The 27,475-nt window shown below is 40.7% G+C and overlaps 1 protein-coding gene across 1 annotated transcript in view; it reads left to right on the forward strand.

The window, feature by feature from the left end:
- The window catches only part of edil3a (EGF-like repeats and discoidin I-like domains 3a), a 296,332-nt gene extending 270,565 nt beyond the window's left edge, over nt 1-25,767 (forward strand). The window contains 1 exon segment of the mRNA XM_067438243.1: nt 23,240-25,767. Within this exon segment, the coding sequence (XP_067294344.1) occupies nt 23,240-23,389 (150 nt within the window). The 3' untranslated portion in view covers nt 23,390-25,767.
- The last annotated feature ends 1,708 nt before the right edge of the window (nt 25,768-27,475 follow it).

Raw genomic sequence — 27,475 nt, forward strand, 5'->3', positions numbered from 1 at the left:
TGTACGGTCACACCGGTGTGATTAGTATAGTCAGTGCATCACATGTTCAACGGCTAAGTTCAAACGTGCATTCACTCTTTGCTGCCACTGAGCCAGAAGTCTTTTTCTTGTAACTTTTCCCCCTATAAAATTAGGTTTAAATAAAGTATGGTGAATTGGTGATACTTATCTCAAAGGAATGTCATCTGGGCTAATTTGGCATGCTAAAATTATATTGTTTTATCAGAGAGTTTTAGGATTATTGTCAGAAATAGACTTCATTTAGTGTGTAATAATGGTGGCAAGCTTGCATTTTTATAGCTTGTTTTGTTTTTAAATAAAGTAAATGGAGCAAATTTAATCGATTCTGGGAGTCACTTCCATTGGTGGGAGATGGGAATCAGAGTTTACAGAAATAGACTTCATTTAGTGTGTAATAATGGCGGCAAGCTTGCATTTTTATAGCTTGTTTTGTTTTTAAATAAAGTAAATGGAGCAAATGTAATCGATTCTGGGAGTCACTTCCATTGGTGGGAGATTTTTCAGAGTTTACTCTGAAAAACCCGGAATCAAACACCCCTAATTCTACTGAAATCAGTCATGAGTTTAGGTTCAGTTGGTATTTTTGTGGTTTATGTAGTTGGTGCCTACAGAGTGTAGAGCAGGGGTCTCAAACTCCCGGCCCGCGGGCCACTTGCGGCCCGCAGGATGATATTTTGTGGCCCCCTACTTGACATCAAAGTTTAGTGTTAGTGTGGCCCGCGCGTTGCTCTGAAAACCATTTTTGGCGGAGTCGTTGCGTGTGCCTGTGCCGTGCTTTATGCCTCACTTCGTGTGTGTGTATATGAGAGAGTTAGCTCAGCCCTCTCTCGTGCAGTATAATTGGTTGACACCTCGTGATTGACATGAACAGAGGCTAATCAGACAGTCGAAATGAATGTGGTTTAAAGGCGCTCAAATTGCCAATCAAATCAAAGTAGGCGGGATATACATTCTCTTTTGGTCCGCGCACATGCTCGCTCGCGCAGTCTTGACACACACAGACGAGCGCTTCAATATATCGCGTAATGCCGTTGCGGAGAGAGACTATTCTTTCCGGTGAAATCACAAAACTAAATTGCACACACACAAATGCACACAAAATGCAACGTGTCCATGCTCTTAATATACAACCATTGATGAACATTTGAAGAAAACTATGAGCGGATTAGAACTCTGAACATTTGAGACGATTTACTAAAAGTCTTCTGTTAGACCAGTGAGGAACTCAAATATAAGCAGCCGATGTACGTATTTATTCACTCATGCGAATAATCTCGGGACTAATAATATATTTGACAACAATTAATGCAAATATTGTTTGCTTATTAATTGATTTCCCAACTAGAATTAGACCTAGAATTTCATTCGCTGTTCTGTTTGACCTGATTATTGCCTTGCTTTGAATTAGTCTATTATTTTAAATAAAAATAAAAACATTTATTATTTCAGTATTACATAATTATTTAATTTCTATTGGCCATATTTATTAGTACACAATTACCATCACATACCTGTTGGTAATAGATAGGTGCGAAGGAAGAAGGATAATCAGATCCTAAAATCTCAAAAATATTGGCAATATAAATAAAAAAAACACGAGTAGCCAAGAGAAGCCTAAATGAACCATTCATGTTCAGAAAGTAATGTTCAAGTTCAGAAGAAACATTCATGTTGAAGAACTCTTAATAATAAAGATTGGATAAGTTGGATAAGTGCTCTTTTTTTTGGGGTGGGGGGTTGATGCGGCCCAGCCTGACCCAGAGTCTACTTCCAGTGGCCCCCGGGTAATTTGAGTTTGAGACCCCTGGTGTAGAGTGTTCAAAATCGGCTACTTGTGAGGTTACATGATTTTTTCAACAATGATCTACCTGTCCATCCGTCTGTCTTTCTACAGTAAATCAGATGTGGAACCTGATGCAAAAAGTCATGCTCAGATGTAATACCCAGATCTCCCCAAAGACAACTTTGTTTCTCCATGCTCCAAAAGGACTTGAGATTACCTTGCCACTTTGAGCAACACTTGAGGGATTTTCACACTGATTCAGCTTCATATGAAGAACCCACTTCAAAGGACGTGTTGTAGTGAACATCAGTTAGGGTGGCATTCCAGAGACCAGTTTATGGCAAGGCCCCTCCCTAACTACCGGTGTGGAAGAAGATGTGCCACACTATGATTGGACCCTTGGTGAATGAACATAAACAAATGTTCAGCCACATCAGATAAGATGCCAAGACAACTGCCAGACACCTCTTACATGGCAGGAAGGGGGGACCTTCTGCACCCACCACCACCAAAGAGAGGACTTCTCATTGGTCTACAAGTGGATTTTAACCTCCAAACTCATTCCTAAGGTTTAGGCAAGTGCTGCCATAAAAATTCCTCCAGGACCTCCTGAAGGCAGCAGCAAAAGAGAGGCCACAGAGGTCTATCTAAATCCATTCATACACATGTTTGGAGGTCTTAAATGTATATGAACTGCAACTCATCCACCTCATCTTCACACAAAGTGCAGTTTATGTTAATGGATATTGACTGTAAAAACAACAGTCCACGAGACAGGTCCATTAACAGATAAACGAATGCGTGGACGATGACTTAGCCGTTTCTTATCATGTTTGGTCTCTATCTGTTCCATACGATGCCTTTTATATTTTAAAAGAGGTTTGGTAAAGAAATAATGCATGGGTAAAACATTTAAGACATTGTTTTAACATGCCACTTTATGCTATGCAAATGAGTTCCACACTAGGGTGGGCAACACCGTGCCTACTTCAGAACCCAGTGGCCAATCACACTCCAGGACTGGAAAAGCGCCGGATTTCAATCTCCTCCTCATCGGAAAGGGATAAATATGTCCCCCGGGTAGACACACCCTCGTTCTGCGTTTCTAACCCGATGGGGAAGGAGACACTAACAGACACACCACGTTCTGCGTTTCTAACCCGACGGGGAAGGAGACACTAACAGACACACCACGTCCTGAGCTTCTGACCTGACGAGGAAGGAGACTACAAGACAGTGGAGGTTAAGCTTTTGCGAGCAAAACCTTTATATTGCAAACTATAGCTGGAAAAGGGCTCTCTCCTTGAGAGATCTTATCTGACCTTTACAACTCCTCCAGCAGCACATCCAGTCCACCAAGGACCTCTGCCTCGGCAGACATTGCCGGTCCCACACGGCTCCTCAGTGACGCAGCCAGCCTGCAAAGGACCCTGTGAAGATTCGACTGACCCAGCTGCCTGGTCCACGTTTAAGGACCCTCTTGGCGCAACCAGAGTTCTGCATCCTTCAGCCCAGCGTGGCAACGGCTTCTCGCAACTCTGCGCCCTTCCCACTGCACGCTACCCGCATAACCAGTGGAAGACGTATCTACTGCCAGGACTGATCACCCGACTGTGTGGAACGTAAATATAAACTTACCAAACCTCTTTCTAGAGACCTTGGCATTAGTTTATACACGCAGCATATGTTTTCTAACCTGTTTAGATAACTATTACTTGAGGTCAGGTTGTTACAAATAATAGGTTTATTATTTGTTTAATGATAAATAAGCATTTATTTATCACCATGTGCCAGAACCATTAGATGGTTCCCATAAGAAGCATTCCCATACAATTCTCTTCTATTGCTACATTCTGTTCAACAGCATTGTATTTATCCATTCTGTGTTCACATCATTTATTGGTTTTATTGTTTCGATCATTACTTTTTGGTTATTAGTTTACTATCCTTTAGAAGTATATATCCATTACTAGCATTATTAATCGTTTAAGTATTTACTCTTGCATATCTATTGTTAATAAATTTCATTCATTTTATTACACTGTGTCTTCATTGTGTTGATGATCAAAGACTCTACTGGTTGTCCAGACTCACAAATCCTTCAGATAAATCAGCTGACCAACTCCCTCTAATTTACATTCATTCTGAATTACTGAACAGCTCTTTTGCGAGTGTTCTTATATTGTTAAGATAGTATTCTTAGCTGGTGCCCCGTATCAAAGAGGGAGGGGTCATCTGATACACTCATAACCACACCTTAAGTGACACGTGATCTAAAAATCACTACGTCATCGGTGAACTGAGTAAAAATCACTACATTTTGGTGCCCCGTGTGAGGCCAACTAAGATTGAAACGAGTCTTTTGTTCATCAACACAAAGAATTCACCTAAAGACTGCAAGGTAAATTACTTTAACAGGAAACTAAATTTCTCAGTTTGGTCAGTTACTGTTTGCTTAGCAGGTGGTTCCTCCCAAGCCTGATTTGTAGTTTCTTCATTCAGCTCCGTGTTGTACCATTTATGAATAGGATTTGTTGCAGCTGAATTGTTTGCAGTAAATAGAATTGTTGTTTAAGCTTTGGACCATTTTATAGTGGCATAGTCCTGGTAAAGGTTTCCTCATCCAGGAAACTATAGTGTTAGCAGAGGTTGTGATTATAAATTATAACTAATTGCTACCACTAGTATAGCAAAGGGCTCATATACCTTGTAAGACTATCAGAATTTGAGAGTTCTGTGTGAACTTGTAAGTGTCAGATAAGGGTAGTTCCTTCTGACCACTCATCACCACGGTCTAGAGTCCGTATCACTAGTCAAGGTGTGGCTTACAGTGCCCCTGTGACTTCAAACTATAAAAACTGTTGTCTAAAATACTGAGAATAGCTAACCTGCTAGTATCTGTTGGAAATGGCAGAATTAACCCTACCTGAACAGCTGGTTGTAGACCTGACCAGGGCTGTGAATCCAGGTTACATAGAAATGATTAAGGGCTTAGATTATGAGGAAATCAGCCTCAAAACAACACAGCTAACCGCTGAAGCAGCAGGCCAGGCCATAAAAGGTGCCTCGCTAATCAAACTCCTCTCTAGCTTAGCACTAAATTGGGCTGCTCAGTTAACCCAAGCAATAGACAGAGTATCCCTTGCTAATGAACAGATGAGAGATAGGGATATGATGATCCAAGAGCTAAAGAGTGAGCTGGCTGATATGCGTCAGGCAAATGACCATTTAAAGGTTGAAGCTAATAGATTGTCTGCCGAGAAAGAAGACTTGCAGTGTGTTATGGACAGCCAAGAAGAGAAAATAAAAAAGTTAAAAGAAGAAAATCTAGACCTAGAAACTGAGCTTGAACAGGTCAAGAATGAGTGTGTAAGTTCAGTCTCTATACCTACTCTGCAAGCAGAGTTGGCTCAGGCTCAAAGGGATTTGTCAGCACAGGCAGACAAATTAAGAGTAGTGAGTATGAGTGAGAAACAGGCCAAGGATGAGTTAAAGTCAGCCTTGTCTGAAATTTCTTGTTTAAAAAGGGACTTAGAGATAGAACACAAACTGTATACTGATACACGTGAAGAGTCACAGTTGTTTAAGCGACAACTGTATGATTCAAAACAGGATCAGATTCAACTCAGAGAGGACTTGGCTAGGACAGACGATAAACTATTAGAAGTCCAGAACAGTCATGACAGAATTGCTGCCAGAGCCCGAGGTTGGGCAGATAAAGCTGATGTCGCAGAGCAGAGACTAGAGGAAATAGGGAAAAGAATGGAACAGTTGGACATAAATAGGGACATGCCCCATGAACCTGAACCACCAAGTGTGCGCTTCAGCTCATTCAACCAACTAGTGAAAGATCCCTTATTTGATGGCCCCTCACAGAGACAACGCTATCAGGCCTATAGTGATGCTGTTGCAGCCGGTGGCCCAACCCCCGCTGCTAGTCCCAGCCATCCTCACGGAGTAGATTCTGACTCTCCAGTATGGGGAAAAACTAGTCGCTCCATCCCTGACTTCCCTAGTACAGTAACATCCAGAGACAGTAGGCTACGTCAGCTTAGGGAATTAGCACGTGACATTGAAGTGTTTAATCCTGATACCCCAGAAAGCAACATAGAGTTGTACCTTAAAGATGTAAACTATGCACTGTCATACATCCCTGAGGCCACAATGGCAGATAAACTCCTCATTCTGAGGAAAACAACAGTGCGAACTGTCCATGGTTTCATGGAGAGACAGAGCCCAGCCATTGCTGGTAATTACCATGAACTGTGTAGAGCCCTGAGAGCCGAATACACAATATATCAAAACCCATCTGTCTCCAGACTTTCTGCTTTACAGACTAAGCAAAATCGCTATGAATCACCCAGAGAGTATTATGAGCGCTTGCGTAGAGTATATTTTGCTGGTTCTGATTCACCTAGGGCAGAAGAGGATGTGATGTTTAAAAGTCTGTTTGTGAGTAATTTGCATCCAACAATTAGGAAATCCCTTTCATTGCTGGTAGATGTTGATCACATGACTGCAGCAGAGTTAAGACAGCTTGCAATGAGAGCCTGGGAGAGTGAGAAGTTACACACAGACAAGAAAGACAGGGACCCAAGTACTCAGGTGTTTGAACTCCGACACGACAGGGAGTCTCCTCTTGAACTAGAAGGTTCAGAGCTTCCCCAAAGTGGACCAGCCCGTACTGGTCGCCCCTCCCAGCCAAAGTCCAGTGAGTTCCAACAGAACACACATAGCCATAAATCCTCAGGCAATGGAGGATACAAGGGTGGCAGGCATACACACAGGGAAGAGAGGTACAGGAGGTTCAGAGATAAGTCAAGGGACAGTCACAAACAGGGTAGTCAGAAGAAAAAGGAGTTCAAAGGTACTGAAGAAAGGGATCGTGATAATATTAAGCAAATTCAGAAAATACTTGCTAAAGCCCTCAAAGACCTTAAGTCAGAGGAACACACATCCCAAAAAGAAAATGACCCTCCTTCCAAGCAATGACTAGGCCGGGACCCCTCCCCTCCCCCACCAAAAGTGTACTTTATAGGGTGGGGGGAAGAGCCAAGGGAAGGGGGAACCATGCAACAGATTGTGAGGCCTAATGAATCAGATGTCAGCAGACCTAACCCCAGTCTCTGTCAGTTCCTTGGTGACTTGACACAGAGAGGCAGGGCCAGAAGAATATATATTTCTGTGTACATTGAAGGTGTATTAACATGTGATGCCCTGCTAGATACTGGCTCAGAAATTTCTTTGGTGTCACCTGGGTTGTTTAAAAAACTCACCCAAGTAACCAACTCGCTTGGTAAATGGCTTAAGGTAGAGAGTTGTCAGATCAAGATAACCAGTTACACGCAGGATCAGGCCCCTGTTAACCAGCGGGTGTGGGTGGAGTTAACCTTTGGTGAGATGAAGATAGTTCACCCTCTCTACGTTGTTGGCTTCGACACAGAGCAGCTTCTTATTGGCCAGGATCTGTTGAATAGGCTCACACCATTAATTGACCTTCACAACTGTAAATTGTGGGCACAAGTCAGAGTCCCACGGCCCATCGAAGAGACTAGCTCTAGTCAGAAGGTATGCAAGGCAGTGGAGGTAGAGAGGACATCTGGCTCTAGTCAACTGACACTGAAGGATACCCACCTTAGTGAAGACTCTCCTGCTGTGAGGGAAATGCAAATCATCAACCCCCAGTCAGCAGACACAGCTCATGAGAACAGGATACCTCTAGAGCTGTTAGAAAAGAAAAATGCATTCTTGTGTGCCCTGGAAGTTCTTAACACCCATGTATATAATCCACAAGTGGTGGGAGGCATACATGTTAATGAAGTACTGGTTGAGGATGCTGTGGTTGCACTATGGTCAGAGAAGTCAGCAATGAGTCAGGAACTGTATCAACTGTTACAAGAGAAACCTTGCATGATCCCCATGGTAGAGAAGAACCAAAGATTTTGGCTCGCTAGTGGCCCCCAAACAACAGTTAAGAGTGTTGGAGTTTGCTCAGTCTCCCTTAAGCTTGGCCATAAACAGTTCAAACACTACATGCTTGTGGTACCTGACCTGACACACTCAGTATACATTGGTTCTGATGTGTTAGTGAGATTAGGTATGCAGTTAGACACAGTCAACAACGTGCTGTGGTCCAGAGCCAATATTGGCCCTAATGTACTATCATGTGATCCAAACAACATGCGCTCTGGTCAGACAATTCCCCAAGCATGTCAGGTGATGAATGAGTTTGACACAGTGGTTCCTGCCCAAACTGCAGAGGTTCCAGTCAGACTAGTCATAAAAAGGGGTCAAGAAATAAAACAGACAGTACTAGCCTTCTTCCAGCCTTCTGCTAAGTTTTGCTGTTTGGGACTCACAATTTGTGGTAACCCACAACTTGAACTGTACAACCGCTCAACCTACCTACTTGTACAAAATCTCACCAGAGGAAATATTTGCATACCTCCCCACACTCCTCTAGGATACTTGATTGATAGCTCCTTTCATGATTTTGAATTAACTATTCCTGTCATAGGAGATCTTCCTGACTTGCCTATAGAGAGAGACAATTGTGAGCAAGTATATCTCACCTACCCTACCAAGATGATTTCCATCATAACCCATCCAGGTGTGTTTGAGGGAGCTGTGTGTAGAGTAGACTTTGAAAGTGACAGTGAGATAGTGGTACATACTGTGATGGCCAAAGAGTCGCAGGCACCAATGAACTGTGAGAAAGATACAGTAACATGCACTGAACCATACTCTGGCTTTGAGTCAGAAGTTCAAAAACAGCTAGACCAAGCTGATGCTCTGGACACAGAGGTCCAGCGTCAAGAATTAAGGCAGGTGTTTTATGAGCACAAGGAAATCTTTTCCAGAGATTCCTATGATTGTGGAGCCACAGATGTCCATACAGTCCGTATTCCCACAGATCCAAATGCCCCGCCCACGTTTGTGCGGCAATATAGAGTACCACTCACTGCTTTTGATTCCATTCAGGAAATTATAGATTCCCTGTTAGAGAAAAAGATCATACGTGAGTGCAATTCCACCTACAATTCTCCGGTTTGGCCTGTCTTAAAGCCAAGCGGAAAATGGCGTTTGACTGTAGATTACCGGCAGCTCAACAAACAGGTTCCCTTATCACGTTGGCCTATGATACATCTTGACCAAGAGCTAGCTAAAGTTACAACAGCTAAATACTTCTCCACAGTTGACGTGGCAAATGGTTTTTGGACAATGAAGGTAGACCCAGCAGATCAGTATAAACTGGCATTTTCTTTTGGAGGTAGACAGTTCACATGGAACAGGTGCCCATTTGGCTATTCAAACTCCCCTGCTGAGTTTAACATATTTCTACACAAGGCTATGGGTGATTCAGCCACGCGTGGTAACCTGATCTACGTAGATGATATCCTTATGCGTAGTCAGACCTGGTCGAATCATCTAGCAGAGATCCGACATGTTCTCACCCAGCTCACTGAGGCAGGTGCTAAACTCTCATTAGCCAAAGGACAGTGGTGCCGTACAAAGGTGGAGTATGTTGGACTGACTGTTGGCCCTGATGGTATTCAACCTCAGTCTAGTAGAATAGAAGCAGTAAAGAATATTAAACCTCCCACAAATGTTTCAGAACTGCGTAGCTTCCTAGGAGTATGCAATTACTCCCGTCAGTTCATAGAAGATTATGCAGACATTGCCAAACCACTGCATGAACTGCTTCAGAAAGGTAGAGAATTTAGCTGGGAAGAAAGACAGGCGCAGGCCATGAAAGAACTTAAAGACAGGCTGTGCACTGCCCCATGCTTAGCTTACCCTGACAAAGACAAAGCATTTTTCCTTCAAGCTGATTTTTCTGAGCACTGCCTCAGTGCAGCACTCTCCCAAAAGCATGACCAAGACAAGCGGGTTGTTGCCTATGCTAGTAAGGCACTCAGTAGTGTAGAGATTAAGTTTTCAGACTGTGAGAAAGCCTTACTCGCTACAGTATGGGCAATTGAACATTTCCGTAGCTATATTGGGGGCCAGAAAGTCATTGTTGAGACATGTCATCAGCCCGTCCAGTTTCTAAATAGCCAAAGACTCAGAGAAGGTAGAGTCTCAAACAGTCGAATTGCCACATGGATGATGGCATTGCAAGGTTATGAGGTGGAGGTGAGATATGCACAGAACAATAAGATGGCACTAGGCCAAGGGTTAGCTATGTGCCAGCATTGCATTGATGGAGAATATCCAGCAGAAGCCAGCACAGTAATCACCACACCCTCACTGACATCAAGCCATCATTACTATGATGAAAATGTCTGCACCGGTCTTCCTAAAGCCTACATTGATGGGTGCTCTTATCACCATGAACAACACATACAGGCTGGAGTAGGATTAGTCTGGGAGGCTAATGCCCCCTGTGGTGCACAGCAGTTCTCTTTAGGCTCCAAGTCTAGTCAGTATGCAGAGATTGCTGCTGCACTCATAACTTTGCAACAAGCAGAAAAGTATAGTATCAGAGACTTGGTAATCTGTTCTGATTCAAACTATGCCAGACACAGCTTTGTTTCTCACTTCCCCCATTGGAAACAGAACGGTATGGAAAATGCCAGAGGAAAGGAAGTTAAGCATAAGGAATTGTTTCTTGCTTGTGACAAACTTGTCAGTCAGAATGGCATGACAGTGTACTGGAAGAAGGTAAAAGGGCATTCACAAGCCCCAGGGCCAGATAAAACAGGCAATGATGAAGCTGACAGGCTAGCCAAAGCAGGTGCCATTGCAGGAACTCCATGGGAGTTCCAGGAGGAGTGGCTTCCAACATCAGAGCCTACTCTTGTGAGTGTTAATGCGGTCACACGTAGGCAAGGGAAGAAATCTGTGATAACCCTTGACAACACACCTCAGACTGTGGTGATGGGCAGACAGCTAGCAGATACTGATCTTATGGCCATGCAAAAACAGGACCCTTTGATCAACATTATTTACCTATTCATTTCTAACCCAGTAGAGCATCCGATAACTGAGCAAGATCTTGCAGAGTCAAGTGACCTGAAAACTCTGTACCTTATCAGACACAATTTAAGGTTAGAGAAGGGTTTGCTAATATACTCACCTGACAAGAACACACCACCTCGATGGGTGGTCCCTACAGCCCACAGGGGGGTTATGCTCCTGCATGCCCATGATGAGCCGTGTGGAGGCCACAGGGGGGTGAAAGCAACATATGAGACCCTTCGTCAGTTAGCCTACTGGCCACATATGAAACAGGACATTGCCGCCTATATCCAGGGTTGTCTAGTTTGTTGTCAGTTTCAGCCATCTAACCCCCCTCACAGAGCCCCTCTTCAAAAGGCAGGAATAACATTTCCCTGGTCTAACATTCAGATGGATTGGATTGGTCCGGTAGTTAAATCCTCCAGAGGTAACAAATACCTTCTTAATGTGACATGTGCATTCACCAAGTGGGTGGAATGTCTCCCAGCCCGAAATGACACAGCAGAGACCACGGCTATCTTGCTGATTAATCATGTGTTTAGTCGGTGGGGGCTACCCCTCTCTGTAAACTCAGATCGCGGTACTCATTTTACAGCCACTGTAATGAGTGAACTGTGGAGAATGCTGGGAGTCCATGCAAAACTTCACATTTCTTATCTCCCTCAGTCATCAGGACAGGTGGAGAGATCAAACCGCACTATTGTAGGGATGTTGAAGAAGTACATTTTAGCTAATGGAAAAGACTGGGATGTAAAACTTCCACTAGTCTTAATGGCCATTAGGTCCACACCCCATAACTCAACAGGTGTCACGGCTTTTGAAATGATGACAGGGAGGCAAATGACACTCCCTCTGCATCTTCTTTACCAACCTGAAGATGTCAGTGTGGCCAGTGCATATACTGCCCACCAGTATGTGACAGACCTGAGGGCACACCTCGGAAAGACATTTGCATGGGCACAAGAGCAACTGGAAAAAAGTGCTGAGGGCAGAAAGACATACTATGATCAAAAGTCCAGCTCTACAGATTACCAAGTGGGAGACAAGGTGATGTATTTCAACTTCACAAAGCCTGTGGGTGTTCCCAAAAAGTTTCTCCCAAACTGGTCTGGTCCTCATGAAATTGTTGGAAAACTATCACCAGTAGCATACCACATTAAGATCTCAAAAGGGAAAAGGTCCCCTGAGTACAAGTGGGTCCACTTTAACCAGATTAAGTCTTACAAACCCCAAATGGGAATACAAGGGGTGAACTCTGTTCAGGAGTAACTTCGGTTAAAGGTGTAAGATCGCAGGCAGTGTAGAGAAGTCTATACTGTATCAGTGCATTGTTGACAGTGCATTCGTGACTAGTTTTGTGGCTAGTCATAGTGGTATTTGTTAGTTATACTCTGCTTACAAAGTAGTGAGAAGTGACACCCCGTATATGTGCAATTTCAGAATGAGCCTGCTGAGCCTAATCATAGTGATCTGCGCACTCAATGCAGTCCAGCCCATGGAAATAGTGGAATCAGGTCCTCCTACAGGCATTATACTTCAGGATGCCCCTGGAATTTTAGTGACTGACTGTTATGTCCACACTCAGAGAATCTTTGTACGGCTCGACCCTGCTGACGTGTACAAAAAGCATGTGACCTCAGGGAGGACGATCCCCTGGCATGTCGCCCAATGGAGCAAGGACATCATAGGACACGCTCAGTTAGACACAATCCACATGCTTAAACAGCTACAAAAAGTCACCATAACACAGGAAGAATTAAGGGGAGATAGACGCCCAAAACGCTTCCTTGGTACATTGCTGACAGCAGCATCAGCCCTAGGCTCACTCTTATCAGTTGGTACTTCAACAGTTAACATCATTAGCCTATCCACATTGGAAAAACATGTGGAAGGGTTGAAAAGAGAAATGCCTGAGATACAAGAGAAAATCTATGTTCAGCAGAGACAGCTACAGCAGTTAGACAGAACATTGGATGGCACAATCCTTGCCGTGAATCAACATACAGCCCTTTTGAATTATACAATTCGCAGTATAAGCAGGATAGCGGATGTCATACAAGATGACTATGCCCATATGCAAATGGTTCAAATACTAATGCAAGACTTGGTGAGAGAAATCAGTTCTGCTGTTGACAGTTTAGCGTTAAATCGGATCCCGTCATACTTGGTACCGGTGGAGCTGGTGAGGAATATCTTGGGTCTGGTATTGGAGGGAACCATGCAAACACTGCAAATACATTTAGCTTTCAGCCTGGGGAGTGCTATACCAATCTATGTTAACCCAGAGGCTAAAGAAATTGGTTTCCTGTTAAACCTCCCGATAATTGACACTAAAAACATATACAAGTTGAAATCAGTGTTAAATGTAGGGTTCTGGTCTCAAGATATACACATAAAAATTGAGACACCCTCACTCATAGCTTATCAAGATGAAGATCCTGACATGTATCTGACGCCTAATCTACATATGTGCACAGTTGTCAAAGATATCCACTGGCTGTGCCCCAGTAAACCTTTCGTAAGAGACCCCATTGTAGGCCTATGCGGCATTAAAAGGTTAACCACGGAAGACAAATGCATTGCTGTTGCTACACACAGGGAGGAAGTGACCGCCACCCAAATTGATATAGCAGGAAATAAGTGGCTAGTTAATACACCTGTTAGTGAAGCCATAATGACATATAACCACCATGATGCAGCTATTCCGATACCCCTCCCTAATCAAACTATGCTAATTCAAATCCCAGTAGGAGCAATTCTCCATATCAAACATGTAGTTCTGTACCATCTTGATGCAGATGTACATGATGTGGAGTTTGAAATAGTGGATGCTTTTGAGGGACACACTTTGGAAGTAGATGAGCCACTCAGGAATCAAATCTTGTTTGAGGGACCTAAATTAGCAAGAATCAGTCTCCAGTTAGGTAGCCTCCGAGCTTCACCTGTGGAGCCAAAACCTAAGAAGGTGCCTTTCACTTGGGGGTGGGATATCAGTGACAGCCTATTACTCATCTTCACACTATGTGGGTGGGCTACAATGGGCACCCTGGGGTGGAAAATGTTCCAGCGAATCCACAAACTGCAGGATAGCCTGTCAGAGCAGAAAAGGGTGAGACTTAGCGAAGCTCTTGAGCTCAAATCTAATATGTGTAGACCACTCCCTGAGATTTCTCCTGCTATAACAAGCATCAATGACTAGGCGGTAACAGCAAGAGATTGCTTTATTCTGTAGACACCACTGACAGAATAGTCCTTATATATTTTTTTATACTATCCATAGTTTCCTTTTTCTTATATGTAGGATAATATGTAACCTGTTTATCCGTACAATAAATTTAGTATATGAACTATTGAATTATAGTTACGCAAACTGCCAATGGTCAAAGGATGAGGTGAGGTTTGTGTTTTGTTCCTGCTGTTCCCCTTTTAGTACGTCGCCCAGATCAACGACTCCAGGTCCTCGATCAGTTCGAGCAGGGGGGAGATGTAGTGAACATCAGTTAGGGTGGCATTCCAGAGACCAGTTTATGGCAAGGCCCCTCCCTAACTACCGGTGTGGAAGAAGATGTGCCACACTATGATTGGACCCTTGGTGAATGAACATAAACAAATGTTCAGCCACATCAGATAAGATGCCAAGACAACTGCCAGACACCTCTTACATGGCAGGAAGGGGGGACCTTCTGCACCCACCACCACCAAAGAGAGGACTTCTCATTGGTCTACAAGTGGATTTTAACCTCCAAACTCATTCCTAAGGTTTAGGCAAGTGCTGCCATAAAAATTCCTCCAGGACCTCCTGAAGGCAGCAGCAAAAGAGAGGCCACAGAGGTCTATCTAAATCCATTCATACACATGTTTGGAGGTCTTAAATGTATATGAACTGCAACTCATCCACCTCATCTTCACACAAAGTGCAGTTTATGTTAATGGATATTGACTGTAAAAACAACAGTCCACGAGACAGGTCCATTAACAGATAAACGAATGCGTGGACGATGACTTAGCCGTTTCTTATCATGTTTGGTCTCTATCTGTTCCATACGATGCCTTTTATATTTTAAAAGAGGTTTGGTAAAGAAATAATGCATGGGTAAAACATTTAAGACATTGTTTTAACATGCCACTTTATGCTATGCAAATGAGTTCCACACTAGGGTGGGCAACACCGTGCCTACTTCAGAACCCAGTGGCCAATCACACTCCAGGACTGGAAAAGCGCCGGATTTCAATCTCCTCCTCATCGGAAAGGGATAAATATGTCCCCCGGGTAGACACACCCTCGTTCTGCGTTTCTAACCCGATGGGGAAGGAGACACTAACAGACACACCACGTTCTGCGTTTCTAACCCGACGGGGAAGGAGACACTAACAGACACACCACGTCCTGAGCTTCTGACCTGACGAGGAAGGAGACTACAAGACAGTGGAGGTTAAGCTTTTGCGAGCAAAACCTTTATATTGCAAACTATAGCTGGAAAAGGGCTCTCTCCTTGAGAGATCTTATCTGACCTTTACAACTCCTCCAGCAGCACATCCAGTCCACCAAGGACCTCTGCCTCGGCAGACATTGCCGGTCCCACACGGCTCCTCAGTGACGCAGCCAGCCTGCAAAGGACCCTGTGAAGATTCGACTGACCCAGCTGCCTGGTCCACGTTTAAGGACCCTCTTGGCGCAACCAGAGTTCTGCATCCTTCAGCCCAGCGTGGCAACGGCTTCTCGCAACTCTGCGCCCTTCCCACTGCACGCTACCCGCATAACCAGTGGAAGACGTATCTACTGCCAGGACTGATCACCCGACTGTGTGGAACGTAAATATAAACTTACCAAACCTCTTTCTAGAGACCTTGGCATTAGTTTATACACGCAGCATATGTTTTCTAACCTGTTTAGATAACTATTACTTGAGGTCAGGTTGTTACAAATAATAGGTTTATTATTTGTTTAATGATAAATAAGCATTTATTTATCACCATGTGCCAGAACCATTAGATGGTTCCCATAAGAAGCATTCCCATACAATTCTCTTCTATTGCTACATTCTGTTCAACAGCATTGTATTTATCCATTCTGTGTTCACATCATTTATTGGTTTTATTGTTTCGATCATTACTTTTTGGTTATTAGTTTACTATCCTTTAGAAGTATATATCCATTACTAGCATTATTAATCGTTTAAGTATTTACTCTTGCATATCTATTGTTAATAAATTTCATTCATTTTATTACACTGTGTCTTCATTGTGTTGATGATCAAAGACTCTACTGGTTGTCCAGACTCACAAATCCTTCAGATAAATCAGCTGACCAACTCCCTCTAATTTACATTCATTCTGAATTACTGAACAGCTCTTTTGCGAGTGTTCTTATATTGTTAAGATAGTATTCTTAGCTGGTGCCCCGTATCAAAGAGGGAGGGGTCATCTGATACACTCATAACCACACCTTAAGTGACACGTGATCTAAAAATCACTACGTCATCGGTGAACTGAGTAAAAATCACTACAGTGTCTATGAATTGAGCAGTCTTGCAGCTTGAAGAGGCTATGAAGTGATAAAGTGTCCTCCCCTTGTGATCGAACTCCTAAAGCCCTCACCACCAAATAGAATATCTGTGTTATCTGATGTACCTACTTAGATAATCCTCCATTTGTTTCTGCATGCCAGAACACTCATTCAGTGCTCTAAAGACAACTTTCCTTTCCACGGCTTTGCTGAGCAGTGATGAGCGGAGCAGTGCAGGGATTAGATTAAGCAGTAAACACCAGGCACAGATTTATGGGATGTCTTAGAGATGGATTTGTTTTCTTTGCAGCTTTTATGCATAATTGTTCAAAATTTTCATGGGAGCGCAGGGATAGAAGGGTAATTGAGAGTGACTTGTTTCCATCATTTCTTCAGAGAGTACATCAAAAGAGTGAGATGTCTCATTTAGTTATGGTCACAGAAAGCGTAAATGTTCACTGAAGTTTTAGTGATTACTGTTGCATGAAAGACTGAAATGGATAAGTACTATAAAAGAGATGTGCACTACATTAAACCTCTGAGTCTGTTTTTATTTAGCAGCTTTTAGCAGTCAAAGAGCTACATGTTTTTCAAGTAATTAACCTTAACGCCTTATCTGGTGAGTGGTGTTCATTTTAATTGTATAGAATTTCAGCTCAAGCTCTCATAATTAAATTGAAAAATCGTGATATTATTCCAGATAGTGAAGTAAAAAAATAGGGAAGAAAAAAAAATAGGTTACACTTAAGACATTTTACTAACTAAGTAACTATACAACTACATGTCAACTAACTATCATTACAGTATTAGCAGACTGCTAAGCCACGTACACAATGTCCAATTCTGGCCATGATTTGGCCATCTGAGACAAAATGAGCAAATCCTAAAAGATTCCCCTGATCCTAAGTTAAAATCTGAAGTCTATGATCGACTTCACTGCGATCCAATTTTACCTCAGACGAAATTCTGGCAGTGTCACAAGATTTGGCGCATAGTCCTGCAGTGTGACTTCTGCTACAACAAATGTCAAATTAGCTTTGTTTTTCAAGACATCATGTGACCAAAATGAGCGCTAGAGGTTTCTTTGTAGCCACCATTTCAATCCTGTGTGTAATGCAGCTCCCTGTCATTGAACGCTCCATTCGTTAATGATATAAAACCCTGGGCAAGATTTCTTGTATGCGTCCATTTTAGCACGCCTCACCTATTGTAGAGTCTGACATTAATAACAACTTAGATCTTGACAAGACTTACAGAGTGGATCATGTTCATACAGTCTGACAAGAAACAATTGTAAATGACTTATAATGATTATAAATCGCACAGGGTGTACCTAGCTTTAGTTTAAGGTTAAGGTTAGTTGGCAGGGTTTGGCTTGGTAGAATTTAAGTGTCACATTTCATTTTGTTAATTGCCTGACTTAGTTCTTATTTGTCTCATTGGTTAGTCATTGATTAAGTCATTCTGTTCAGCTGGTTATTATTAGTTTCCTTCTGTGCAAGTTCCCATCTTGTATTTATACCCTGAGTTTCATTATGTTCCTTTGTTCTCGTCTATGTTTAAGTGGTTTGGTCTGTGTTATTCTCCAGCCATCTCCTGTGGTTCTGATAGTGGATCTAATTAAGAAAGTTCTGTTTGATATTCTCCTTCGTTGTGCGCTTTATGCCACAGCCAGAAGAATGGACCTATTTAAAGATTGACTTGTCAGCAGTACAACTGTTGTGCCTGAACCAGTGGCAATAGTCCATTAAGGCCCAGACCTGTAGGTTTCAACAACTGCCGTGCATCCCATATTCCCAGATCATTCACTTTGTACTTTTTACCTGACCATCTTGAATGCAAAAACAAAGGCATCCCTTTCTGATGTGGGTCCTCATGTAAAGTTTTGCCGAATTTGTGGAGTGGGTTCTAGGAGACAAAAGAGTGGCTAACAACATCTGACCACCAGATTATTCCAGCCCCACTCCCACAGATCCAGAGCCCAGCCAGCAAACCTCCTGCAGCACAGATACGATGCCTGAGCCCTCCACAGACAGAGAGATTGAGCCTGCCATGATGCACAAGCCAGCACCAGAAAAGGGGAATAAGCTGAACATCTCCTCAGAGTATGAGCCTCCACAAATGTCTGACATGGGGCTTGAGCTGGCAACACTAAATGGCATCGGGGGAGTACTGGAGTTCGGTGAATGGAGGAAGACCCCACCCACACTCGCCCCAAAAAGGGTGAGATGCTGCTGACCTCTGCTATTGAATATTGTGACAAACCTGTAGTGAAGTATTACTTCAATCTCCTGACTGATACAGTTTTTTAGTAAAAAAATAAAAAATAAAAAATAAAAAGTCTCCTGCACCCCTGCTGGTTCTGCCCAGCACTAATTCTTGTTTGTCTACAAAGTTTCCTGCATCTCCCGAGTCCCCACACACCAAGAACAGCCGTCCGTCAGTCTCATCTGCTGTCCGTCTGTGCTCATGGCTCCACTACCATCAGATTTATCTCTGTTGATCATCCCTTTGGTGTCGTCAAGTCTCCACCAATGCTCATCCTACCATCGACTCCACCATAGGCTACCGTCATGGTTGCTCTCTGGATTACCATCCAGCTCCTGCTTCTGGTTCCTCCCTGGCTCTCCCATGGACTGTGTTTTCCATGTCTTCCTCCTTAACACCATTTACATTAACCTGCAACAATAATTGTACTATTTTAAGATGGGTGCTGTATTGTGACATGCCACCAATCATTTAAAGAGATGTGCTAATCTTTGCACTTTACAGTACACATATTTGTAATGGTACAGGTATTCCTGCTGAAATGTTTTGGTTCAACACACATGTCCCAATGATTGCATTGTTGTTTTAACCACTGCATATGCAGAACACGTGTATATAAGTATACTGTAGCTTGATGTTCCGAAATCATCTAAAAAAATAAAGAACCCAGAGTGGGTGCTTGTAGGACAACCTATACATTGCATTTAAGACCAGTTTTCCTCAACAAATAGCGTGCCCTTTGTTGTAAGGCATTTTTGCCAGTATTTCCATTTTGCATAAAGGTCTTGGTGGACTGGATCTACACTACTGCTGTTGATTATTGCAGCAAATATGGACTTTGAGCATTTAAGATATATTGCTGATGCATAGATAGACATATATAATTGGTAGCAGATCTAGACAGGTGTGTCTGGGGGAGGTGGAGGGACGTCTGATAGCACACTGCATGACTAGTTTACAGCAAACAATGAACCAGACTATTTAAATGTTGAGCAAGCAATCTCAATGGCTGCATAATAAGAGAAGCCAATCAGCTTGTGCCATGTGGTAATGATAATGTGATTGCTTGCAAAATGCATGTAAAGGACCGCCTGCACTCTAGAGTTTCATAACTGATTTAGAGTCAAGCTACCCATTGCATGATGCCATTTATTTGGAAAAACACAGAAAAATGAGTATCTAAAATAGTGACACCACTAAATACAACTAATAAAAGTAAAACAAATACATTACATTTTTTTTCTTCAGAAAAGACAAAAACTCCTTATAGCGACTTCTTTGCGAGGTAAATTGGTAACTAGAATCAGCTCAATTAGATAGACACTTTAGTCGCGTTTGCACAACAGGCTTTCCCCAGGAAGTAGGGACTTTGAGTTGGTACTTGGTGTGTTTTGTTTGCATGATCCGGTGTCTAAATAAAGTTCCGGGTAAAAATCTCCCCCTCAAATTGACCCTGCTTGTGAGGTAGTACTCTTTCAAAGTTCAAGAACTTTCAGGGGTGCGACTTTGGCGCTGAACATGCTGATTGGTTGAGCGCATGCATTATTTTATTTCAACCTAAAAGTCTGTTGTGATTCAAATCAACAATGGAGTTTCAAAAATACGACTAATTATCTAGCGACTAGTTTCAGGCTTTATTAAGCTTTTATGCGGAGGACGAAATGCAGTGGGAACTGGAAAGTCGCACGCAGTCCTACGTTACCGGACTAATCTTCACGGTACATTAGACCGTGATGGAAACGCAAACAGCAGCAGGGGGGAAAAAGTTCCTGGCACAAATTGTTCTGGGTAATTTAGGTGGAAACAGAGCTTTAGTGAACCACTTAACTTACATTTACCTCCCTGAAATGAAAAAATATTGATAGTGTAAAGTCTTTGCGATATTGCTGTCAAGCTACAATTTTTGAAAAAAAGGACCCACTTTGTATTAGGTGACCTTGACTACTGTGCAATAACATTAAAATTAATAATTTAATACAAATCACATATTTTGTACATACATGATTTCACATTGTACTTACATTTTAAAAATTGCCTGTATGTAATTACATCTGTAATTAATTTCTGTAGTTACATTTATAATTACACTGTTGACACTTCCCTTATACCTATCCATACCACCACAAAAGTGTTTTGCAATACAATATGAACACAAGAACATTGTACTTATGTTTTGATGTAAGTGCATAGTTGTTAAAGCCACCTAATATAAAGTGGGACCAAATAAAAAAATATTGTATTTGTCCATAATGGAATCGTACAGGCATTTAAGGTATCATCAGTGTTATAAAACATAACTGAAAAACAAGTATTAGAGTGTTAGTTACAGTGTAATAAATCTTACTCTACATCTGAATCTTAACTCTTATGTATTTCCCACTGTACTATCCACATTCATGGCTAAAGTATGCATACCTTATCATTATAAAAGCCTGGCGGGAAATGCTTGGCATTGAAAGACTTTCCTGTGCACGTATTCCCTGCAAACACACAAGGCATCAGATGAGAAGTTCAGCGAACGAGTTCATGTTAGAGCTGCCCTTTTGCCTAATCAATTTTTTATGACATTTCCCCACACCCTGCCTCGGAGTGCATTGGAAAGAGTTGAGCTGCAAAATACAAGATTGGTTCCATGGTGCAAAAGGGAACGTTGATTCAGCGCAGAAGTGAGAGTCACACATTTATGTAATGCTTATGACATCAACAATTAGACACACAGGATCTCTGTGCTCTGATTGTTTACTCTCCACTGATGAATACGTGCTGTCAGTGCTCTGAGAGCTCAGTGAAATTTGTCTTTGAAGCCCATGAAGACTTAGTTCCCAGCCAGCCTTTTTGCTACTTGCTGAAATGTTGAAATCTCTGAACTCTGTACACTGAGCGACGTGCTTGAGCTTTGTTTGCCTTCAGCATCGGTTCAGCTGCACACTCAAGAGTTATTCATAAATCATGAACTGTATGTCCTTGCTCTGTATTGTAAATATGTGTCTGCTGTAATTTTACCAAGAGCAAATGTTATCCGTTATTATTAATAAGTAACTATGCAGTAAGTAATGCAGGACTAATGAGCATTACTATTACTGGGATTACTATTACTATTACTTCAACACTACTATTAACTTATGGAAACACACTTAACTAATCAGTAAGTACTAAATAATATCAAATTTAGGAGAATTACTTAATGTGATCAGCTTCATTAATAACTGGCACATCTGAACATTATTGTGTAATTAAAGGGGTACTTCAGCGCTGGGAAGATGAATCTGTATTTAAACTGGGTCATCAATGCAGTAGAAATGTGAAATTATTTTTGAATTTGGTGTCTTCTAGACTGAGAAAAGACAGAAAATGTATTTTTGTCCCATGGGGATGAAAGACTACAATTCCCAGAAAGCTTCGCTGCCCTGTGAGGCCATTCCCAACACCACCAACTTCATTACTGTGACTGAGTTAGAGAACAGAGAAGACACTTTAATTAAAAACTGAATGTGTCTGTTCAATATAATGAGTGAGTCACCGCGCGAGTATCACAGCACTGAGCACTAACTGCAGGAGTGATGAGAGCTGAGGTAATCGCGACTACATTCGCGGCATACATTCACAACGCGAGTTCAGTCTGGCACGCGTTTCAGTTCATGCCTTTGCAAGTTTAACTTTCATAGAAATGAATTTGAGAAGTTAGAAGACTTACATTGCTCAAAATAGCTCCGTTTAAATGATCCTGTCTGCAAGCTGAGCTCTCCCTGCCAGCTGAGTGTTATCTCCCATCCTTCATGCGCAGATTCAAAACATGCGGAAATGGCTCCCTCTGCTGGCTGTAGTCTTTAGCCTCTGGGCAAACATTCCTCCTATGATGCAAAAATCGTCATTTTGCATCATAGGAGGAATTTTTCCAGATATAAAATGCATAAATCTCTTGTCTCAGGGAGATATGAGGGGGGAAAGCACAATAATTTGAATATTCTCCAGGGTTTCTACTGATACAAAGCCATATGCTAATCGCTGAAGTAACCCTTTAATCATCTATTTTTACTAGTCATAAAATTAATCATAAATTCACTTTAAAATAATGGTCCAGATCATTAGTAGTCCTTGAAGAGTGACTAGGTACTTGAGCAATTAGTGATGCTTTTTATGACTTTATTCAGAGTTTAAAAAAAAGGCAATTCTCAAAAACTACTAGTGGTCTGGACCATTATTTTAAATTTTAAAGGTTGTTGTTTTACTTTAAGATCGTGTAGCTTATTAGTAGTCCCTGCATGGTGACTAGGTAACACTTGAGTAATTAGTGATGCATTTTATGACCACGTTAATAGTAAACAAAACAATTACTCACTTCTCAGACACGCTTATGTTGTGATTAGTAATTAGTTAGTAATTTTTTAACATTTGTCAAAGTTACCTGTTAGATCTTAGTGATGCCAATCTCGTTCAGTAATTACTGATTCCCTAATAATGAACTATCTTAGTCCTAATTTCAACATTACTTACTGATTGGTTCATCTAGTTTCTGAAGTGTCTATGTGGAAATACTCATTAGTCCTGCATTTCTTCTTCATAGTTACCTATTAACGAAGGACATTGTTCTAAAATGTTACTGCAGTTTTATGTCTAGAGTTTTATGTGTAAAATTGAGTGTATAATTTGATATACATATATAAATAGATTTTTTTATTTTTTTATTTTTTGTCTTTCAGGTCTTTCAAGGAAATTTTGATAATGATACCCACAGAAAGAACGTGATAGATCCCCCCATCTACGCCAGATTTATCCGAATTCTTCCGTGGTCATGGTACGGAAGAATCACTTTGCGCGCAGAGTTACTGGGATGCACAGAGGAAGAGTAAAGACCCCAAATTGATTTTCACTTTGCAACACTTTGGTCCATGGTCAATATAAACTGTGCTTTAAACATGTAAAAATAAAATTGGTTTCATTCAAATTTTGATTTTTTTTTATATGAAGATTTTGTTTTCTTTGTTTCTCTAAAGAGGTGGGGTTTAGTCATCTTTCATGCCCTACCTGTTTGTCCTTTATGTGGTCTGTGCCATTTTGTGAATTTAATCTTGTATTTTATTTTATTTTATTATATTTTATTTTTTATTTTTTTAAGAGTTAAATGGGAGTGTGGGTTATTTTACTGTGGCTTGCACAGTGAAATAATATATACTGTACAGTGTCACTTTAAACAACAACAACAACAAAAAATGACATGCAATGTTTTTTGGGCCATAATCAAACAAATCACAACACATAGCAGAAGAAAAAAAACTAACATTAAAATGTAAAATATGTTTCTACTTTCATTTTAACAGCAGGCTTGACTGAAGTTATATCACAACCAACACTGACATTGTCGTGTAGACAAAATATGATGGTATTGTATTATATGTAAAACGCAAAATAACTGCATGATGCAAACATGACTAGAAGTATAAGACAACAAGATGTATAAGTTCAAATGAAAGCATTTCATAGATAATTTCTATCGATCATTTCAAATTTGTATGATCTGATTTCCTGTACTTTTTTAAAGACACTGTAACATGCCCCATAATGTAACAAACTGTCATAAAAATAAAAACAACACTACATTACTGGAAGGATCCACAAAGAGTTAATCTTAACTAGATTAGCAGCCCCTTTCACACATACAGTCTTTACCGGTAAGTTACCGGTAACATCATGCAGAACAGGTCAGGATCTGGTAAATTGGTTCCGGCAATTTACCAATATAGGAAGTTGAAACTTTTACAGTAATTGACCAGTAATATGCATTGCATATGGAATAAAGACTTATGAAGATCACGTGATTAGTCTGCACTGTTTACAGTAAGGTCTACATAGTTTTTCTATTTAAATATGCGCTAAATGATCATCTTTGACCGTTGTGGCACATCTCGCAGCTTTTTCAACGCATCACGCTTGAGATACAGCCTTACACCCTTCAGCTCTACGACTCTGCAGTTTGAAAATATTACGCGAGTGTCATGTTTTTAACAGCAAACACACGTTCAGTCCGTTCTTCTGTTATGCCTGCCACTCAGACGTCAAAAAGATGTTGTCAAATTGATCAGATAATGAAATGAAAGCGTTTTTTTCTAATGTGGACGGATAAAGAGAACGGCGCAGGGTTTAAAGGTTTAGTTCACCCAAAAAGAAAATTGATGTCATTAATGACTCACCCTAATGTCGTTCCACACCCGTAAGACCTCCGTTCATCATCGAAACACAGTTTAAGATATTTTGTCACGTGATTTCAGCAGTTTTGCAGTTTGACGCGAACCGAACTGCTGAAATCACGTGACATTGGTGACCCAAATCATTGATCGATTCACTGATTCATGAACCGTTTGATTCTTTTTGGAGGCACAGGGAGGAGAAGACAATGCTGAATAAAATCGTAGTTTTTGATATTTTTGGACCAAAATGTATTTTCAATGCTTGACTCTAATCAACCATCTGATGTCACATATGGACTACTTTGATGATGGTTTTATTAGCTTCCTGGACATGGACAGTGAAGTGGGCATTGACTGCATTATGCTCTCGGACTAAAATATTAAATATCTTAAACTGTGTTTCGAAGATGAACGAAGGTCTTATGGGTGTGGAACGACATTAGGGTGAGTCATTAATGACATCAATTTCATTTTTGGGTGAACTAACCCTTTAAAGATCATTTTCCAGATGACTGACATCACAGAATTTACCAGTATTTTGATTATGTATAAAAGGCCTTTTACCGGTAGAAAGCAAAAATCGTGATTATTTACCAGTAAAACCATTCTGGTAATATTACGCTAATTTACCAGTATTGCTGTGTGAAAGGGGTTAAGGTCACACACATAGGCGACTGATGAAAAGTTATGATGGTAAAGGTACATTCTCTTACAGGTTATTATGCAGACAGTCTGTAACAACGACAGGAGAAACATTTAAGAAAATAATGTCCTTGGGGAAAAAATGTTTAGAAGGTTTTTTTTTTTTTATGTGTACAATATTTTTTGTGTAACTTCCAGATGTCTAAGTTTTTCAGGCTGTTTACCTTTTACTTAGCTGTACTACTGTATTTTTGTTTTCCTTGATTGTAAAAACCTCAGGATAGATGTCAATTTTACAATCGTACAATTAAAACTTTGGTGGAATGCAGTGTCCCTTTGAAATATCCCACATTTGTATGTGCTTGTTAAAAAATGTAAAGAAATATAAACATACAAAAATGTGTTGGACTACACTAAGTGGGATTATTTGTTTCCCCCTTTGCACCATTAAATAACAGCTTTCATTTATGCAAAGATTAGATACAGATGTTTATACAGCTATTAGGTAATCATTGGAATCTAGTGATTGATTTCAAAAGGTGAGCAGCGTTGGGTTGTGAAATCACTGCATTGGTTTCTTTTTTTTGTTTTTGTTTTTGTTTTTTGTTTGTTTGTTTGTTTGTTTGTTTGTTTGTTTTTTGGGGGGGTTCAGGGCTCACGACACATATGTAATATATATACACAAGTATCTATGAGGGGGTGGGGGGAACACTATTTGTAAAGTCTTGAATGTGACATATAAAAAAAAAATGTTGACATGAATTCAGCATACATCAAATCACGTGCAGTACCATATTTTTTAACTAGATAAATGTTGGCATCATGTTTCTATGTTTATCATGACTATCGACATGTATGGAGGTAATATCATTAATTCTTGTCTAACATTTCCCTGTGTCTGTGAGATTCTTCTCTAACACTGTTCAAATGACTTGTGTGCACATTTAACAGTTTTGTACAGACCTTTTGAGGATGACTGTATCAGAAGAAGAAAAACACCAAAATACTCTAAAAAGTGCTGGGATAAAAACAATCCAAGTTGGGTTGAAAATGGACAAACCCAGAAATTGGCTTGTTTGAACCCAGTAAATCGACCCATTCAAACAACCCAATTTCTTGGTTTGTCCATTTTCAACCCATTTGTTAAAACCCATTGTTTTTAACCCAGCACTTTTTAGAGTGTGTGTGTGTGTGTATATATATATATATATATATATATATATATATATATATATATATATATATATATATATATATATATATATATATATATATATATATATATATATATATATATATATATATATATATATATATATACTTCCATGACATGTGCTGTGAAGATTGTTTGAAAACATGTATAGAGTTACATTTATGAGAGACCCAGTGGGCCACGTAATCTTTTTGTTTTTTGGGTTTACGCTGTCAGCTGTTCCAAAAAAAAAAAAGTAAAAAAAAAAATTATTCATATTTATTTTTGGTTAATTCCGTGTCAAGCAAATGCTATATAGTAAAATATGCCAGTTATACACTATTAGTTAAAGTGAAGTGTACAAAGGAGGACAGCCATTGCTAACATATAGACAGCTCTTTTGTTTGACAAATAAAAAAACATATGTGAAAAAACGTTCGATTTATGTCTATCGCTTTTCGCTTGTTACACCTTAAAAAACTCTCTTGTTGTTGTTTGATTCAGTACATGATTTGGTATGCTGCTTGTGCTTTTCACTTGCATGATTGCTTTCCTCCTTCTCCCAAGCCATTCTTTGTTCAGGATCGCACAATATACATCCTATGATTGTGATGTCAGATCATATACTGCTTCTGGCACTGAGGACATGGCCAGATATGCCCAACTGTGATCTCTAATAATGAATTTAGAACCTCAGTGCCAAAATACTCTTTTTAAAGCATGATGAAATGCAGATTGCTTAAAGAACCGACACACATAGTTTCTTGAAAAGTATATATATGTTCATCATGTGCATCCCAAACAATCTTCTTTGTCAGGAAAAAAAATGCCAAGCTGATATAAAAGATGTAGACAGAAAGCACATAGAATTGTAGGATATTGCTGACAATGACTCTAATAGACTTCACACAGCTGTC

The sequence above is a fragment of the Pseudorasbora parva genome, chromosome 3 (genome assembly GCF_024679245.1).
Source record: "Pseudorasbora parva isolate DD20220531a chromosome 3, ASM2467924v1, whole genome shotgun sequence".
Classification (NCBI taxonomy): domain Eukaryota; kingdom Metazoa; phylum Chordata; class Actinopteri; order Cypriniformes; family Gobionidae; genus Pseudorasbora; species Pseudorasbora parva.